We start from the raw sequence: 19025 nt of genomic DNA, 5'->3' as shown, positions 1-19025 counted from the left end.
CCCAACTCCGCCGTGCACTGCGCAGTGGGACCCCGCCGCCGCCGGGGGCAGAGCTGGAGAGGCGCGCGGCTCGAGCTCCGCAGCGTGGTTAGATCGCAGGCGGCCAGCGAGTCGCAGCTATGCGGGCGGCGGGCGGCCGCTGGCTGTGTGCATTGGGGGCGGAGCGTGACTGTAAGGGGCGCGGCTCGGGGGCGGGGAGAGGCGCACAAGCGCCGCTGCAGCAGCTGCCCTTTGCCCACAGAAGAGGCGGGGACGCGCATGCGCACTGTGTATCCACTTCTCAGCTGGTCTGTGGCTGCTGCCGGGGTGGGCGCTTCACCCGTCCCAGGGGCCCGGGGCCTCTTCCCCCCCAGTCCTCGCGTACTGCTGCCGGGGCCACAGGGGCAGCAGCCTACCCAGCGCAGGCGCTAGAGCCCGCCGGGCCCCGGGCTCTGCTCACCGCTGTGCAATCTGCGGGCGGGCGTTAGCCAACGTCCCAGCCCGCCTCTTCGGAAGCAGGCTCCTGCGGCCGGCCGGGGCGAGCCTGAGGGAACGAGCCCGGGCGCAGCGGCTGGTCCTTGGCTGGGCGAGGTGGAGGTGCCGGGTGAGCTAGAGATGGAGCCTGAGAGCCTCGGCGCGGAGCAGGGCGCCTCTCTCCCGGGGCCCGCCGAGGAGCTGGGGACGCTGCTGGGCCAGGATGCCGCGCTGCCGAAGCTTAGCGGCGGGGAGCTGGACAGGGAGCTGGAGTCCAAAAGTGACCTGGTGAGACTGGGTTTGTGGCCCCCCTGGGATAACGCTCTGCATGAGGCGAAGCTGGGGCTCTGGCTGCGGGGAGAGACCTGACTGGGTGGGGGCCCGTGTAGAAGGGAGAGGCAGGAATCTCCGCTCAGGCTGGATGTTTACTTCCACTTACATCTGCTGCTTTTCGTGTCACGTTCACGCCTGTAAAAGGTTTGGGTCTGGTCTAAGCCACACGACTCTTCACAACTGTTTTATTGTCTTGTATGTGCTTCTAGGGTACTACTCTGTTCTTTGGGGTTGGTAGTGCCAATGGCGTGTTATCCATAGTGGGCTCAGGATACTTGAGAGAGGTAGGTGGTGGGTGAGATAATATCTTTGACTGGACATCTTCTGTTGGTGAAAGACCCAAGCTTTCAAACCCCACAGAGTGCTTCTTCAAGTTTGGGAAAGGAACTCAGAGTGTCACAACTAGATGCAAAGTGGAACAGAGTCTCAGTTTAGTGTAAGTGGCTAACACACGTTTCCAAGGACCGCTAAAGGTGAAGTAGTGATTTTACTGCCCAACACTACTATTGTGCACACTCAGCACTTCCCAGTATTGTGTCTTCACATGTCTTGTGTTACTGAAATGCAAATACACTGATCTGGTGGATTAATGGCTAGGGCACTGAACAGGAGGCCAGGGGTTCAAGTTGTCTTCCCAGCTGTGCTAGTAACTAGTTTTGTGAACTTTTGAAGGACACTATGCCTTTCTGTGCCTTAATTTTCTCATCTGAAAATGAGCTGGGGGAGGGTGGGACAGCTCCCTGCAGCTCCCCGGAAGTAGCCTGCAGCTCCTAGGGGGGAGGGAAGGCCAGGGAAGCTCAGTGCAGTGCCCCTGCCACGAGTGCTGGCTCTGCAGCCCCTATTGGCTGGGAAGCGCAGCCAATGGGAGCTGTGGAGGCAGTGCCTGCAGGCAGGGGCAGTGCACAGGGCCCCCTGGTCCCTCTGCCTAGGAGCTGCAGGAACATGTCATCATCTTCTGGGGAGCCCCCCTGAAGTAAACGCCACCCCACACCCCTGCCCCGAGCTCCCTCCCACACCCCAACTGCTGCTATTGCTTGCCCAGGGGCTGTCTGGTTCGGACAGCCCCAAGCCAGCCACACGGCCGCTGAAGAAGTCACGGAAGTAACGGAATCCAGGACCTCTGCGACAGACACGCAGCCTTAATTATGACTTTAATATGATGCATTTTAATAATTTTTTTTTTCATTTTAACTTTTAAAATATATTGTTAGTGCTTATAGGTAGGTGGCAACAGAATCATAGAATATCAGGGTTGGAAGGGACCTCAGGAGGCCATCTAATCCAACCCCCTGCTCAAAGCAGGACCAATTCCCAACTAAATCATCCCAGCCAGGGCTTTGTCAAGCCTGACTTTAAAAACTCCTAAGGAAGGAGATTCCACCACCTCCCTAGGTAACCCGTTCCAGTGCTTCACCACCCTCCTAGAGAAAAAGTTTTTCCTAATATCCAACCTAAACCTCCCCCAGTGCAACTTGAGACCATTACTCCTTGTTCTGTCATCTGGTACCACTGAGAACAGTCTAGATCCATTCTCTTTGGGACTCCCTTTATGGTAGTTGAAAGCAGCTATCAAATCCCCCTTCATTCTTCTCTTCTGCAGACTTAAACAATCCCGGTTCCCTCAGCCTCTCCTCATAAGTCATGTGCTCCAGCCCCCTAATCATTTTTGATGCCCTCCGCTGGACTCTTCCCAATTTTTCCACATCCTTCTTGTAGTGTGGGGCCCAAAACTGGACACAGTACTCCAGATGAGGCCTCACCAATGTCGAATAGAGGGGAACGATCGCGTCCCTCGATCTGCTGGCAGTGCCCCTACTTATACAGCCCAAAATGCCGTTAGCCTTCTTGACAACAAGGGCACACTGTTGACTCATATCCAGCTTCTCGTCCACTGTAACCCCTAGATCCTTTTCTGCAGAACTGCTACCTAGCCATTCGGTCCCTAGTCTGTAGCAGTGCATGGGATTCTTCCATCCTAAGAGCAGGACTCTGCATTTGTCCTTGTTGAACCTCATCAAGTTTCTTTTGGCCCAATCCTCTAATTTGTCTAGATCCCTCTGTATCCTATCCCTACCCTCCAGTGTATCTACCACTCCTCCCAGTTTAGTGTCATCTGCAAACTTGCAGAGAGTGCAGTCCACGCCATCCTCCAGATCATTAATGAAGATATTGAACAAAACCGGCCCCAGGACCAACCCTTGGGGCACTCCGCTTGATACTGGCTGCCAACTAGACATGGAGCCATTGATCACTGCCCATTGAGCCCGATGATCTAGCCAGCTTTCTATCCACCTTATAGTCCATTCATCCAGCCCATACTTCTTTAACTTGCCGGCAAGAATACTGTGGGAGACCGTATCAAAAGCTTTGCTAAAGTCAAGGAATAACACATCCACTGTTTTCCCCTCATCCACAGACCCAGTTATCTCCTCATATAAGGCAATTAGGTTAGTCAGGCATGACTTGCCCTTGGTGAATCCATGCTGACTGTTCCTGATCACTTTCCTCTCCTCTAAGTGCTTCAGGATTGATTCCTTGAGGACCTGCTCCATGATTTTTCCAGGGACTGAGGTGAGGCTGACTGGCCTGTAGTTCCCCGGATCCTCCTCTTTCCCTTTTTTAAAGATGGGCACTACATTAGCCTTTTTTCAGTCATCCGGGACCTCCCCCGATCGCCATGAATTTTCAAAGATAATGGCCAATGGCTCTGCAATCTCATCCGCCAACTCCTTTAGGACCCTCGGATGCAGTGCATCCGGCCCCATGGACTTGTGCTCGTCCAGCTTTTCTAAATAGTCCCGAATCACTTCTTTCTCCACAGAGGGCTGGTCACCTCCTCCCTATGCTGTGCTGCCCAGTGCAGCAGTCTGGGAGCTGACTCTGTTCGTGAAGACAGAGGCAAAAAAAGCATTGAGTACATTAGCTTTTTCCACATCCTCTGTCACTAGGTTGCCTTCCTTCATTCAGTAAGGGGCCCAGACTTTCCTTGACTTTCTTCTTGTTGCTAACATACCTGAAGAAACCCTTCTTGTTACTCTTCACACTTGGAGTTGCAGCTAGCAAGAGATGTTATTTGGCCTTCCTGATTTCACTCCTGCATGCCTGAGCACTATTTTTATACTCCTACCTGGTCATTTGTCCTATCTTCCACTTCTTGTAAACTTCTTCTTTTTTTTGTGTTTAAGATCAGCAAGGATTTCACTGTTAAGCCAAGCTGGTCGCCTGCCATATTTACTAGTCTTTCTATACAACGGGATGGTTTGTTCCTGTAACCTCAATAAGGATTCTTTAAAATACAGCCAGCTCTCCTGGACTCCTTTGCCCCTCATGTTATTCTCCCAGGGGATCCTGCCCATCAGCTCCCTGAGGGAGTCAAAGTCTGCTTTTCTGAAGTCCAGGGTCCATATACTGCTGCTCTCCTTTCTTCCTTGTGTCAGGATCCTGAACTCGACCATCTCATGGTCACTGCCTCCTAGGTTCCCATCCACTTTTGCTTCCCCTACTAATTCTTCCTGGTTTGTGAGCAGCAGGTCAAGAAGAGCTCTGCCCCTAGTTGGTTCCTCCAGCACTTGCACCAGGAAATTGTCCCCTACACTTTCCAAAAACTTCCTGGATTGTCTATGCACCGCTGTATTGCTCTCCCAGCAGATATCAGGGTGATTAAAGTCTCCGGGCTTGTGATCTAGTAACTTCTGTTAGTTGCTGGAAGAAAGCCTCGTCTATCTCATCCCTGTGGTCTGGTGGTCTATAGCAGATTCCCACCACGACATCACCCTTGTTGCTCACACTTCTAAACTTAATCCAGAGACTCTCAGGTTTTTCTGCAGTTTCATACCGGAGCTCTGAGCAGTCATACTGCTCTCTTAGTAGTCTCTCCATCACATCGTGAATCCTAGCTCCTGGCAAGCAGCAGACCTCTCAGTTTTCCCTGTCGGGGCGGCAGATAGATGACTGTCCCCCTGAGGAGGGAGTCACCGACCACCACCAACTGCCTCCTCCTCTTGGGAGCGGTGGTTGTGGAACCCCCTGCCAAAGCTGCCATTTGTACTGGATTGCCAAACTGTTCTTAAAAAATAAATGTAAGAAATGTTACAAATGATTCCGTTTCAGTGTACAAACCAGTTATCTACAGAGCATAAGCAGTTTACTTTTGTTTAATTGCATTAACAGTTGTTAACATTATATGGCCAAGGGGACAGTGTCAACTTGCAAATAACATTTGTCTTAAAACACCATAATTATAAGGAACACTTACAGTAATTAAAGTTTTGAGAGAAATTTCTCTTCAGTCTATTACTTTATCAAATGCACAAAAAGTATGTATACTCACAGTCACTGTTCTGGTGGTGGGCAAAGGGAAAAATGACTAGCTGAAAAGCTCTTTTTAAACATCACCAAGGAAGCAGAAAAAAGTTAAGGATTTAAAATAAATATTAGACCATACTACTCAAAGTTACTGTAAGAAACTGGAATTTCTTGATGAAAAATTGCTGACGGTAAAAGTTGATTCAAGAGTGTCTGCCATATTCCCACTCCTAGGATGTGCCCCAGACGCTGCTGGTCTTTAGATCCCTTCTAGAATAGCTATGCCCAATGTGTAAAATCAGGATAAGTCTTCCACCTGGTCTGTCTTGTCTATTTAGATTTAAGCTTTTTGAAGTAGGAACGGTCTCTTAGGGCTTGTCTATATGGTGAAATTTGCTGGCATAACTATATGCCAATATAACTCCCTATGTGGACATTAATTCTGCAGTGAGCATTCACGTGAAGAGTTGTCAGTACAACTATAGCAATAGAAATATACTTGTATAACTATAGGGCAGAGGTTCCCAAACTTTTCTTATTGCTTACCCCCTTCCAGATCTGCCAGCGTACCCCTGCCCTTCTCATCACTGACACTTTTTGTTCTTCTTAACACTACCTGTCTTTTGCTATCTTTCCATATTTCACTGTTACATACAGATAGTTATAGCCTGACATATTCAGGGTGGTTTTTTTTTCAGTTGTATAAGTCCTGAGCTCAGTTAGACTGGACAGTTGCTGGGCAACTGAATCCATGCTGTACGATGATTGGAGGTGAGGGCTCTGTATGTTAGCATCTCTGTGTTCTCATTGCTACATCTTGAAATAAATTAACTCCTGTATTTAATATAACAAATTCCCACAGAGTTTTAAACCTTCGTCTGAGTAACCTATTATGAAAATACAATAAATAAAATCCGCCATTACACAATTTCTTCCATGTATTCCCCAGAGATGTCTCACGTAGCACAATTTTTGTGAACACCGGCTTTAGTGTGTGAGCAATATCTAACACAACAGGGGTATGATCTAAGTTGGAGCCTCTAGATACAGTAGAATCCCTAGTTTACAAACTAATTAGTTTTCAAAGAGTTAATGAAATAAAAAAGCTAATAATTGAACATCTAAATTACAGTAAGCGTATGGCACACTGGATTGCTTTCTTGTCCTTCAAACCACTGCAAAGCAATTTTGAGTGCATTGAAGGCATCTGAATGTGAAGGTACAGTAGAACCTCAACGTTATGAACACCTCGGGAATGTAGGTTGTTCATAATACTGAACAAAATGTTTTGGTGGTTCTTTCAAAAGTTTACAACTGAACATTGACTTAATATAGCTTTGAAACTTTACTATGCAGAAGAAAAATGTTGCCTTCCCCTTATTTATTTTTTTAGTAGTTTACATTTAACACAGTACTGTACTGTATTTGGTGTCTTTTTGTTGTTGTTTTTTGAGGTCTCTGCTGCTGCCTGATTGTGTGCTTCTGGTTCCAACTGAAGTGTGTGATTGACTGGTCAGTTCGTAACTCTGGTGTTTGTAACTCTGAGGCTCTACTGTACATCATACTCCAGTCCAACTTCAGAAAGTTGCTAAATGAAATACATTCTGAGTTTGTGTAAAAATGTGTTTGGAAGGTGGAATAAAGAGGCTAAACTCCAATCTGTTTTGTTTTTTTGATTTAGATAGATGACAAAGAGTTTGATATTCCCCAGGTTGATACCCCTCCAACACTGGAAAGCATATTAAATGAGGTGAGTACCTGTTTAAGAGTTAAGAAATCCAGTCATATATGGTAGTGTTCCAAAATATGGAAACAGAATTGTTCATATTAATAAATTCTCTCTAAATGATGATGAAATGGAATATTGTCTTTCTGTAGTTGGCAAAATACACACACTGTGTAGTAATTATTCTGAACAGTGTGATACATTTAGATTTTGTGTTTTCTACTCGGATGATACCATCTTATATTTCTAAGATCTATTTTTTTTTAAATACTTGTATTTTTAGAAAATATTTACTGGTAGGTAGATACACAATTGGGCATACTTGTGAATAAATACATAGCCACAGAACACTAGGTATGTAGGTAAATGTTATAAATGGATCAATATTGTGTTGTCATTTGATACACATCAAAGACTACTCTTGTAGTATTGTTATATCTAGGCACCAAAATATTGTTTGCCCTCTGTGTATATGCATAGTGTGTGTTCAAGGTGGCATGTATTATACATCAGTGCATGTTGCAGCAATTGGTGAGTAGGGCAGGTTCATTTAGATCTGAATTTTTTTTTGTATGTTTTTCAGTATATAGATTCCCACACACACAACTCTGGGAATAATAAGGTTGTGACAACAATCTTTCTGCCTCTCCCTTACAAGAACAAGACTCTTTGCTTTTAAAAATTATTTTCCCCCTTCCCCCCCACCTTCAAATATTTAAAAAATGGAGCCACATCATGTTTCCTGAAGGTCTAGAGCCAAGGCATACTCTGACTTAGTTTTAGGTAATTTTGTTTTTACAGTGGATCTCTGTAGTGCCTCTGGCCTTACTTTGACATACAGCTTCCTAGATTTAGCCTCAAGATCAGTGGCTCAGTTTGGTTTAGTGTTTCGTTTTTATGTACTTAGATTAATAGGTTTTAAGGCCAGAAGGGAGCATTATGATGATCTAATCTAATCTGCTACATGACACAAGCCAGAGAATTTCACCCAGTGATCCATGCACCCTATAGCTTTTGGTTGAACTAGTGCATGTCTTTTAGAAAGAAGTGCCCATTCTTGATATTCAAGACTACAAGTGGTTGAGAATTTACCACACCCCTTAATAATCTGTTCATCTTTAATTATTTACCTTTAAGAATTGGCTTCTTATTTCCACTTTGAACATTGACTGCACATTCTAGACTCTGGCCCCCACATCTTCCGAGGGTCAGTCCCTGTCAGACTCCAGCAGTGGGGATCTCTACTAGTAATACAGGTACTCCAAGAAAAACTGGTTACCCCTTGTAACTGGCATCCTTTTGTATGGTTGCTTATAAAGCACTGTGGCTCTCTATATGTTCTAAGGTCAGAATGTTCGGTGCAAGGAAGCATGACCTTGGCACCAACAGCCTGAGAATTCCTAGAGATGAGTCATCTTCAATCTGTTTTGTCTGTCATGTTTACCGAATTGTTGCTTTTCTTTCAGACTGATGATGAAGAGGAGTCTTTCGTTCTTGAGGATCCCTCTCTTTTAAACATTGATAATATTGACACTCAGTCGTATGACACATCTTCCTTGGCAAGCTCAGACAGTGGGGACAGGACGCACTTGAAAAGGTAACTGATAAGTTGGACAGTTCTTTCTGACACCATCTTTCAGTTTTAGGTGTGAATCATGAGTATTGGAACTGATTTATCATATTTCACTGAGCACCACACAACTACATTTTCTGACTGACACTCAAGTCTATTCAGTCCATGGGATTAGTATGAGATCCAGTGGGACAAGCTAGCAGGTATTGAATTGTAAATTAGAAATGTGGTCTACTATTCAAAAGACATTTAGAACAATCCCAAGCAAAGAACCATCCAAACTTCTGTGATGAAATATTTTTCATCGAAAAGAACCAGTTTTCTCAATAAAAACCTAATCTTTCTGTTTTCTTATTGGAAGAGAACCCCCATTAAGAGGAAAATCCCTCAGTATACTTCTGTGTAAACTCTGATAGGATCAAACCCCAGTGCAGGTGTTAAAAATGGATGATGTGGACAAAGAAAAGTAATTCTGCCACAGGCTACTTCTTCCTAAGGGATCCACTAGACAGAAAGATAGACTTTTTGCACCATGGCTCTTTATATGCTGCAGTGGGCTGTGAAAACTTGCAGAACTGTGTACCGGAATCTAGACTTTCATGGCTTATTTTAAGTTTAAAAAATTATATATTGTGGTTGTAAAGAGAACCTTCCAAATGTGAACAGTGTAATTGATGAATTTGTGTGTAAACTTCCTGAAACAGTGTTTTTTGAGAGTATGTGAACTGTTCCCTCTCTTCAGTAGTGTGTTAACTTAATCACAATTTAGAGGGCAACATTGATTGTTGATTATTTAACCAATTTAACGGCTTATTATTTGTACCAGATGTTCTAGCCCCACAATCCCAAACCACTCCTGGCTCCTTCTCTGGGGCCAAAAGTTCCAGCTGCTCCCTGAAAATTTGCACAGTGCAGTGGTTATTAATATAAGATTTGATGGAAAAAATGATAACTTGGGGCAAAATAAAACGATTTGAATGTGAAGTCAAATAAGACACAATGACATACTGATTATTTTCATAGGTAAAAACAATTTTTTTATCAAATTCAGTTTGCCTGAAGTGCTGATGTATTATTTCCAGTTTGCTGTACAGTACTGCAGAAACCAGAAGGCCTTGCTGCAGGCTTTAGGCCAAACTAACTGCAGGGTACGTGGATTTTGACAATAGCATAGGCCATACTAAAAAAACTTATGATTTTCAAAAATAGCCTAACAAAGTCCACATGTGAAGTCCTAAATGTGTGGTTTCACTCACAGAAGTGCTGAACACCCAGGAGTTCTCTCAGAGGCCATTTTTGAAAATCTGTGTATATGTAAGAATTTACAATTAATTTATAGCATCACAATGAGGCCCTGTGTCAATGGGGCTTTATTAGTACATTATAATGTAAATACAGTACATGTATCGCATACAGCCCCCAGCTAAAACCTCTCCAGCACATTATCAACGATCTACAACCTATCCTGGAAAACAATCCCTCCACTCACAGACCGTGGGAGGCAGGCCAGTCCTCACTTACAGACAACCCCCCAACCTGAAGCAAATACTCACCAGCAACTACGCACCACACCACAGAAACACCAACCCAGGAACCAATCCCTGTAGCAAACCTCGTTGCCTACTCTGTCCTCATATCTACTCTAGCGACACCATCAGAGGACCTAACCACATCAGCCACACCATCAAGGGCTCATTCACCTGCACGTCTACTAATGTTATATATGCCATCATGTGCCAGCAATGCCCCTCTGCCCTGTACATTGACCAAACCGGACAGTCCCTACGTAAAAGAATAAATGGACACAATCGGACATCAGGAATGGTAACATATGAAAGCCAGTAGGTGAACACTTCAATCTCCCTGGATATTCTATAACAGATTTAAAAGTAACTATTCTTGAACAAAAAAACTTCAGAAACAGACTTCAAAGAGAAACAGCAGAACTAAAATTAATTTGCAAATTTAACACCATTAATTTGGGCTTGAATAGGGGCTGGGAGTGGCTGGCTCATTATAAAAGCAGTTTTGCCTTTCCTGGAATTGACACCTTCTCATCTATTGGGCGTGGACTACATCCACCCTGATCGAATTGGCCCCGTCAACACTGGTCCTCCACTTGTGAGGTACTCCCTTCTCGAAAGCTTATGCACAAATAAATCTGTTAGTCTTTAAGGTGCCACCGGAATCCTTGTTGTTTTTGTGGATACAGACTAACATGGCTACCCCCTGATACTTGTACGTACAGTAACACTTTAAAATATGCTTGAATTTGTTTATCGGGGAAAATAAGTTTCCAGTTTTACTGTTCTTGGCTGGTTTAAAAACATTAACTTTCAAATCAAATGAAACTGTTCAACCTAAGAGTTCAATTAAGTTTTAAAATCTGTGTTTAATGCATAACACTGATAGTTAAGATTGCCTGGCTGTCCCTGTTCTAATGGGCCATGTTCAACTCCTTGTAATTTCTCAAACTTTCACTTTTCAGGCACAACTTTCCACAACTAATCTCTGCCCAAGGGTGATTATTTAAAAAAAAAAAAAAAAAAAAAAAAAAAATTAACATTTCATCCATTTTCAAATATGAAGTGTGAAAACAATCATTTGCCAACTTTTATTAATAGTTCTGATGCTTCAGTGTTTGTGGGGGAAATCATTTGAAATTGAGAGAATTCTTAAAAGCTTGAAATTGATCTTTTTGGAGGGGTGTTAATATTTGGTCAAATTAAAGGGTTAACAAAAAGACAAAGCAGACACACTAACTTTTTAACAAGGCAGGTTTTGTTTTAATGATCTCTTTCCCTTTGGTTTTGTGCTTGTGTGCATCAGAAAGTTGTATGTCAAGTGAGAAATCCATTCAAGTGCTTGTGGAATCTCACTTGATATACAAGTGCTTGTGGAAGATTCGACAAGCAAGGCAGGGCTCCAAACCTCACTCCATATCATTTGTGAAAATATATATATATATATATATATATATGGAGATATCCTATCTCCTAGAACTGGAAGGGACCCCGAAAGGTCATCGAGTCCAGCCCCCTGCCTTTACTAGCAGGACCAAGCACTGATTTTGCCCCAGATCCCTAAATGGCCCCCTCAAGGATTGAACTCACAACCCTGGGTTTAGCAGGCCAATGCTCAAACCACTGAGCTATCCCTCCTGCCCCTCTCATTGCATGGTTTGGATAGTGTGTGGTAAATGAGGTGATTGCAACCATTAGTAACTTTTTCCTGTAAACTTAGATGCTGGGATTTATTCTGGACTAACAACATTTTTACTCTTTTTAGAAAGAAAAAGCTCCCTGATTCTTTCTCTCTTCATGGATCGGTTGTCCGTCTTTCTCTTCTGAAAGGAATTTCTGCCCAAATAGTATCTGCTGCGGTAAGTGTTTTATTCCTTCAGCAAAATAATCAATCGAGTTACAATGAACAGGAATGAGAATATAAATTAGTAAATAAAAACAGTACCTACTTTGGTAAGAACGTCATGTGTGGAGTTCTACTTCATCGGTTTCACACTGTGCGCTCTAGCTTCAAGTAATATTCTGTACCTCTGAGCTTAATGATGAGGCAAAGGAGTGGTGCATTGAGTCAGGATAGCTCGTTTCTCGCAGTGCTCATCCACAGCCTCTGGAAGGAAAGTGAGTCACAAAGGAAATGGCTATTAAAGAATGCATCTCAAAGAAAAAGTTCAATGAAATATAAACCTGTGTGGTCCAGTCCAGTCTAGTCACTCCATCTAGTTATAAAGAAAAGTAAATGGCTAAAGTGTTCTTAAATAAAGACAGATCAAAGAGGCAACTCCCTCATGACCATATTAATGATACAAAGACTGAAAACATCACCTGTTCATTAAGAGAAAAGTTTATGAACCACTGAAGGGGAGGGGGTAACTTTCTTGAAATCTCTGATTAACTAAATAGTAGGAAAGCTAGCTGTTGTGCTAACCAAATAAGCTTGTCTTACTGTCCTGAAATTTATTTGCAGTGTTTTCTGCCAAAAAAGTAGATTTTTTTTCAGCACTAGTTTGCTTCATTAAATGGATGATGATACTGAAACAGCTTATGGTCTGACTGATCCCTGCCCTTACAAGCCTAATTGGTTATAATGCATGCATCCACTTTTTTACAGTTGTAGTCAGAGGGACTATATTAATTCTGACCTCAGTCTTGCCACGTAAAGAAAACACAGTATTGACTGTACTGCTACACTGACCCAGAGGAAATGTCTGTCTGAGATCAGAGTTGAAGTTGCTTGTTTTTATGGATTTGAATGTGTGCCAAGTGGGAGGCTGTATACTGGAAATAAAAGGGAGTTTTGGTTTGGTCGTGACTGTCATGCTGTCTGGAATGGCTCATGACTGAGTGCCTGCCTCAGGGCAGACTGTAAAAAGCAAGGCAGACACCCAAAACTGGTAGTACACCTCTACCCTGATATAACGTGACCCGATATAACACAGTAAAGCAGTGCTCCCGGAGGGCGGGGCTGCACACTCTGGCGGATCAAAGCAAGTTCGATATAATGCGGTTTCACCTATAACGCGGTAAGATTTTTTTGGCTCCCGAGGACAGCGTTATATCGGGGTAGAGGTGTATGTTCTGTAATTGTATGTCACCAATCAAGTACCAAATGTGAACTCCCAAAGTACTTCAGTAGTTTTATAAGGGAATTGCAGACAATCCCGTTAGACGCTCCAGTCTATCTTGCCACCAAGGCAAGCTGCGCTATGTGATAAATGGTCACTTACACTAAAAATCACAAATATTCCAGGTTACTCTCAAGAGACCAGTCACCCAGGTAGATTTACATCCCAGGTCTCACACCAAAAGCAGTGCTGGCAGCCAATCCTATAGTACGCTAACTAAAGGTTTATTAGCTAAGAAAAAGGAATGAGAGTTAGAGAGGCTAAAGTAGGTAAAAGATATATGTACAGGTGAGTCACAGTCTATAATTCCAAATGATAGCAGAGATGTAGTAATCTGCAGAGAGAAAGGAGCATGTTTTGCATTTTTGATCATCACACGCTGACCGGTTGCCTTCAGTGCACAAGAATTAGTACTTTCCTGTTAGTTTTTCATTTGGATTACACAAGACTTCTTTCTTGTTTGATGGGTTATTTAGTTACAGGGATATATAAAATGTTTGCTATTACATTATAACAGGATACAGATAAGTGAAAACAATGCATGTAATATCCAATTAGTTTTCATGAAGTTTAAACACCAAATACATTCTTATGCATTTAACTATCACTTCTGTATTAGTATAAATACAAGTGAATTGTCTAGCTTCCAGCTGTGAGTTTGACAGTTCTCAGATGATCCCTAGGCTTTTGCATGATCTGGCATCTGGTCTGCCAGTGTTAGTGAGGAGCCAGAGTGCATTGAGGTAGCAAGATTTAATTTTGTGGTAAAATATATTAGTAATTATCCACACAGATTCTACTCCTGGGGCATGTATACCCCATGTGCATGAAATCAGATTTAAAAAAAAAAAAAAAAAAAAAAAAAAAGGAAAGTTGGCGGGGGCCCCTTGTGTCCTCCCGGCTACCGTAGCAGAGGACATAAGTGGTAGGGCAGTCGTAATCGCCGCTCAGTTCCATCGTGCCATGGGTGGTAAGAAGGAACGCAAGTACTGTCTGTGTCTTCGAGCAACAATTTCTCCTATCTCACTTTGTGAACTCGTTTAGCTTTCTTAAACTTTGTTTTTATTTTACTTTATTTTTGTTCATCATGGTGACTTCCAAGTCTCCCATCTTTAATACCTGCCCCTCATGCAACTCCACTGTGCCCACTAATGATGTGCACTGCAGATGTCTCACCTGCCTGGGAGAGGAACACAACAGAGCATTGCTTGATATGCTAAAAAGATTCTCAAGAACAGAGAGGCAAGGCTGCGCTGTTCTTGATGGAGATATCTATGCAACCCCAGTCTTTCCCCCAAGAAGCCTGGGAAAGCTCAACTGCTCCTGTTCTCAGCACTGGCTAGCTGTTGTACCACCTCTACCTCTCATGCGTTCTCCTCCCACAGATGGCATTCAGGCACCAGGGAGAGGGAGAAAGAAGCACCACTGCAGTCAGGACATCAGATGAAAAATTGCCTTCCTTCCCTGAGTATGAGACTCAGATCTTCTCAGGTTCCCTCTGCTAGGAAGTGCAGCCTCAAGCCTTTTGCTGGTTCCTTGGCATCAACGACTCCTTCATTCCAAAAGGACTGTGGTGCTTCTGGCATGGTGTCTGCACTGTGTGCTTTAGCACCAAGACCCTTGGTGACTACCACCTACCATGTCACTGAGCACTTCCTTGGCACTGCTGTCGACTTGGTACCTGGTGCCATCCTGGTACATCCTGGTACTGGTGAAACTTTTCATCGATCTGGTACCAGAATCTACTCTCTTGGACCATTTTGAGAGACGTCTTGTATCAGCCATCTACTTTGGCTTTGTTCCATCTGGTACAGTGCAGACCTGATAGTCTGGACAGGATTGCCTCTCTTATGGAGGAGACCTATGTCTACTTGTCCTCACTTGAATGCACTGAGGGCTCCTCTACCTCCAGATCCCGATCTCCGCCCTGGGTGAGCCAATGGGAATTTAGTGGACAGCCCAGAGAGTACTATAAAGGTGAACATAGGAGACCAGTACATTCCAAAGAGCATCTTTCACAATATCCTCTACAGTTTAACAACCCTTGAGCATGAACTCCTACTCTGGAAGAGACCCACTTCTTTTGTTTCTCAACCAATACCCCCTTCTCTGAGGAAACAATGTCAGCCTCCTCTAACTGCTCCACTTCCCCAACCACAGCAGAGGAGTACTTCAGTTGGAAAGACCAACTTTCTCCTGACCAGGAACCACCAACCTCCTCAATAATTTTCCTTGTCTCTGGGTGAAGCTGTTAACGTATCTTCAGTCTCAAGATGAGTTTAATTTTCCAGGATCTCCTCAAAGTTCTCAGCAATCCTTTTGGACATCCTATCTGAGATAATTCAGGAGGAAAAAAGGTAAATTGTTGGATGTTCTCCACATTGCAAGGTGGGCTGGATAGCAATGCCCATAAACGAGGGTGATCTTTTGCTGGTGAAGGAGATCTGGCATACTCCCACCTCCATCCCACCCACCTCAAAGCAGATAGGAAATGCTAGCCCCCTGTGAGGGGATTTGAGGGTTTCTTCCAAAACCTGACACCTGGCTACAGGTGGCCCAGGAGAAATCTAAACAGGAAGGAGCACCGAAGAATATGCCACAAGAGAAGGACCGCCCCCAAAATTGTACCTGTTTGTCCACAATGTCTATTCTTGTCAGCCTCCAGTTGAGTGACTAATTATATCAAGTTTTGCTTTCAAAGCCTGATTTTTTTTTTTAATTTCCCCTCTTCCCCCCCCCCCATCCCCCAATCTTTGGGAGTGATTCTCAAACCTTCTGAACAACTTGCCACGGGAGAACACTAGGAGGAATGAAGACCTTGATGGTAGAGGTGCAGCTGGCCACCATGACCTTCTTGGTTATGGTGGCAGGGACCATGGCATCTGGCATTACCATGAGACCTGCTTCCTGGATCCAGACACCTGAAATCCAATGGGAGATCAAAACCACTATAGAGGACCTCCTATTTTGAGGTGACTGATCTTCTCTCTCCCTTTGCGCGTCCCCTTCCCCCCAAACACTACAGTCAAAACATCAGTCTTAAGGGTGCTAAGGCGACTCTTTGACCGTTGGGCCTTTGTGTTCCCACATCGTGTTTTTACTTCACAGAGAAAGCAGCCCTACTACAAGTGCAAATCCAAGTCACAGTCCTACACATAACAATGGTTTTCTGAGCCTCCATGCAAGAGACAGAGGTTCCTCAGACCTTGCTCAGTCCTCCTCCATCCCACGTGCTGCACCTCCTTAAAGAACTGGTTTTGATGTGAGTGAGAGCCTGGCAGAACGTTTTATGGTTTGTCCTTTCCCCATCCACCCCTTTGAGAACCTTCTTCCTGAGGAACTGGATGAGAATAACCTCAGACCAGTGGGTCCTCAAGGTATTAAGTCAAGGGTATTCCATTCAGTTTCTGCCTACCCCCTTCCCCATCTCCTTTCAGGGACCACTCTTACAAGTGTTTTTTTGGAACAGTTTATATGAGCTCCAGTGGACTGCAAGTCTTCAAGAGCTTATCAAATGACCAGTGCCTTCCAACCATGGTAGATTCTATCAACCATCTCTGCAAGCACCCCAGAACACCAGCGAAGTCGTGTCTTAAACTCATGGGACATATGGAAGTGTGTACTTATGTTGCACAGCATGCCAGACTTCACCTCTAGCTGCTAGAAAGCTGGTTGAAATCAGTATATCCACCCAGAAAATGCAGGATGGACCAGCTTATCACTGTCCCTGTAGAAGTCCCCATCTTTTTTAAACTGGTGTACAGATCTGTTCCAAGTGTGCAGTGGAGTTCCAGTCTCTCTCTGTTGCCACCAAGATAGTAATAACAGATGCTTCCATTTTGAAGCGGGGAGCTCATCTCGGCCATTTAAAAGCCCAAGGACAAATGTCACTGTTCGAGAGCTTGCTGCATATGAACGTACTGGAGTTCAGGGCAATGTGATTCGCCTGCAAGGCTTTCTTTCCTCTTCTCTAGTGTCTCCCTGTCCACATAGTCACTGATGACATCACTGTGAATTACTACACCAACATGCAGGGAGGGGCAAAGTCATCTCCACACTGCCAGGAAGTGCTGTATCTGTTGGAATGGTGCTTTGTCCACCAAATCACATGAGTCTATCCACCTTCCTGGCCTGTGAAACACCTTGGCAGATTGTCTCAACAGGACTTCCGAAAGCATTACTAATGGTTCCTCAGCAATTCTGTTCTACACAGCATCTTTCTGAAATGGGGATAGCTGTCGATGGGGCTATTTGTGATGTACAAGAACGGCAAGTGTTTGGCATTCTGCTCGTGGGGGGTGGGGAGTAGGCCCAGGTTTGCAGATGGATGCATTTCTCCTCCTACGGACTACACTCTGTACTTTCGTGCATGTTCACATAATCCCCAGAGTCCTCAGGAAACTCAGGCAGGATTAGGGCTATGTCATCTTGATAGCCCCAGCAAGACCCAGACAGTTCTGGTTCTCAGATCTGGTGAGCTTTTGTGGATCCACCGATAAGCCTCTCTCTCCTTTCCAACATACTCTCTCAAAATCAGGGCCAGATACTGCACCTGAACCTGGCCTCACTGCATCTGACTTTGTGGATGCTGGTTGGATTAACCCCCTAGAGAGAGAGAGTTCATCTGACGTCCAGGAGATCTTCCTACAGAGCAGGAAGCCCTCTACCAGACTCACTTACGCTGCAAAGTGGAAAAGATTTTCCATCTGGGCTTGGTTAGGGTACATGTGGTGGCCATCTCTGCAGATGACCCATGGGTGCAGGGTTACATTATGTTTGTTCACCCTACGGTATCAAAATTTCTCCAGGGTCTCCCACATTTTCACCCCAGTCAAGGAGCCTCCCCCTTCCTGGGATTGCAATCTGGTTCTAACTGGTCTGATGGGGAACCCTCTTTGAACCCATGGCAACCTGCTCTCTGTTCCTTATGTCCACACAGATGCCATGACCTGCTCTACATCCCTGCTAATCAGCGTCCCACTTCCTGGGATTCTTATTGGCAAAGGAACTGAGTGGTGATTGAGGCCGCCCTGCCTCTTAAGCCCCATCTTTAAGGGGCACAGGTGCAGCCACAAAGGATATTGCTATTAAAAAATAATGCAATCTCACATGCCTGGGGCACGTGCGCGGCAAGAATAGAATCGGTATGGACAATGCATCTCAAAGAACCATGGGGTAAGTAACGGTTCTTTTCATTTAGTTTGGCTTGAATCTTAATGCTGCTGCAGCTGGTGATTTCTCAAGTTCTATTAAATTACATTAATAAGAAATGCAGTTGAACAATATTAACTTAAAGTGAATATTTTTTGTGTGGTAGGCTAAAGCTAATTGTGTATCTTGATGTTTTTTCTTTGAAGTGAGTGCAAATAACCTTCTTCACTTGGGGGTGGGGGGGGGTTACATTTCCCATGGAATCATGGGGTTCCATAGCTATTCCCACAGCTTCTCTCCTGCCTTTTGTGGGGCAGTTCCACAGGGAGGTTCACACTATGCTGCTGATGTAGTGTCCTCCTCATTGTAGTGTTGGTGCTGCTGTTAGAGCACAGTGTGTATGAGAGGCAGCACAGAGCGATCCTCCAGTCAGTACAGCTGCACTTTTTTTTTTTTTTTTTTTTTTTTTGGAGTGAAATGTTTTCAGGGAAGTTGCTCTTGCTGCTTTTTTTTTTTTTTTTTTTTTTTTTTTAAACAGAAACGTACCCAGGGAAGGAGCCCTGCCTCCTTTTACTTTATTAATAATGACTTTTCTGTCACTGTAGGACAAAGTGGATGCTGGTTTACCTACTGCAATAGTAAGTACTGAAAGAACTGTAAAATACAGTATAGTAAATCTTCCTGTTACATCTGTGGTCCATCCCTTGTACTCCATAGTGAAGTATTGAAATGTTGACATTTTCATCTCTTGCCTTCTCCAAGAAGATGGCATTGATTCACACCCAGAATCTTAAGCATGCAGGGCAGAAGGAGTAGCCTGAGACACTTCACTTATAGCA

General features: G+C 44.2%; 1 protein-coding gene across 1 annotated transcript in view; it reads left to right on the top strand.

Annotated features, from left to right (window-relative positions):
* Positions 1-318: 318 nt before the first annotated feature.
* VPS8 (VPS8 subunit of CORVET complex) overlaps positions 319-19025 on the top strand; it is a 264409-nt gene continuing 245702 nt past the window's right edge. Inside the window, exons 1-5 of the mRNA XM_029911106.1 lie at positions 319-741; positions 6773-6841; positions 8284-8414; positions 11679-11772; positions 18792-18824. Of these exons, the coding sequence (XP_029766966.1) occupies positions 595-741; positions 6773-6841; positions 8284-8414; positions 11679-11772; positions 18792-18824 (474 nt within the window). The 5' untranslated portion in view covers positions 319-594. The remainder of the gene's footprint in view (positions 742-6772; positions 6842-8283; positions 8415-11678; positions 11773-18791; positions 18825-19025) is intronic.

This window comes from Terrapene carolina, unplaced genomic scaffold, assembly GCF_002925995.2.
Source record: "Terrapene carolina triunguis isolate 2854851 unplaced genomic scaffold, T_m_triunguis-2.0 Scaffold88, whole genome shotgun sequence".
Classification (NCBI taxonomy): Eukaryota; Metazoa; Chordata; order Testudines; family Emydidae; genus Terrapene; species Terrapene triunguis.
The sequence above is the reverse complement of the archived record's forward strand: the minus strand, read 5'-3'. Positions and strand labels throughout refer to the sequence as shown.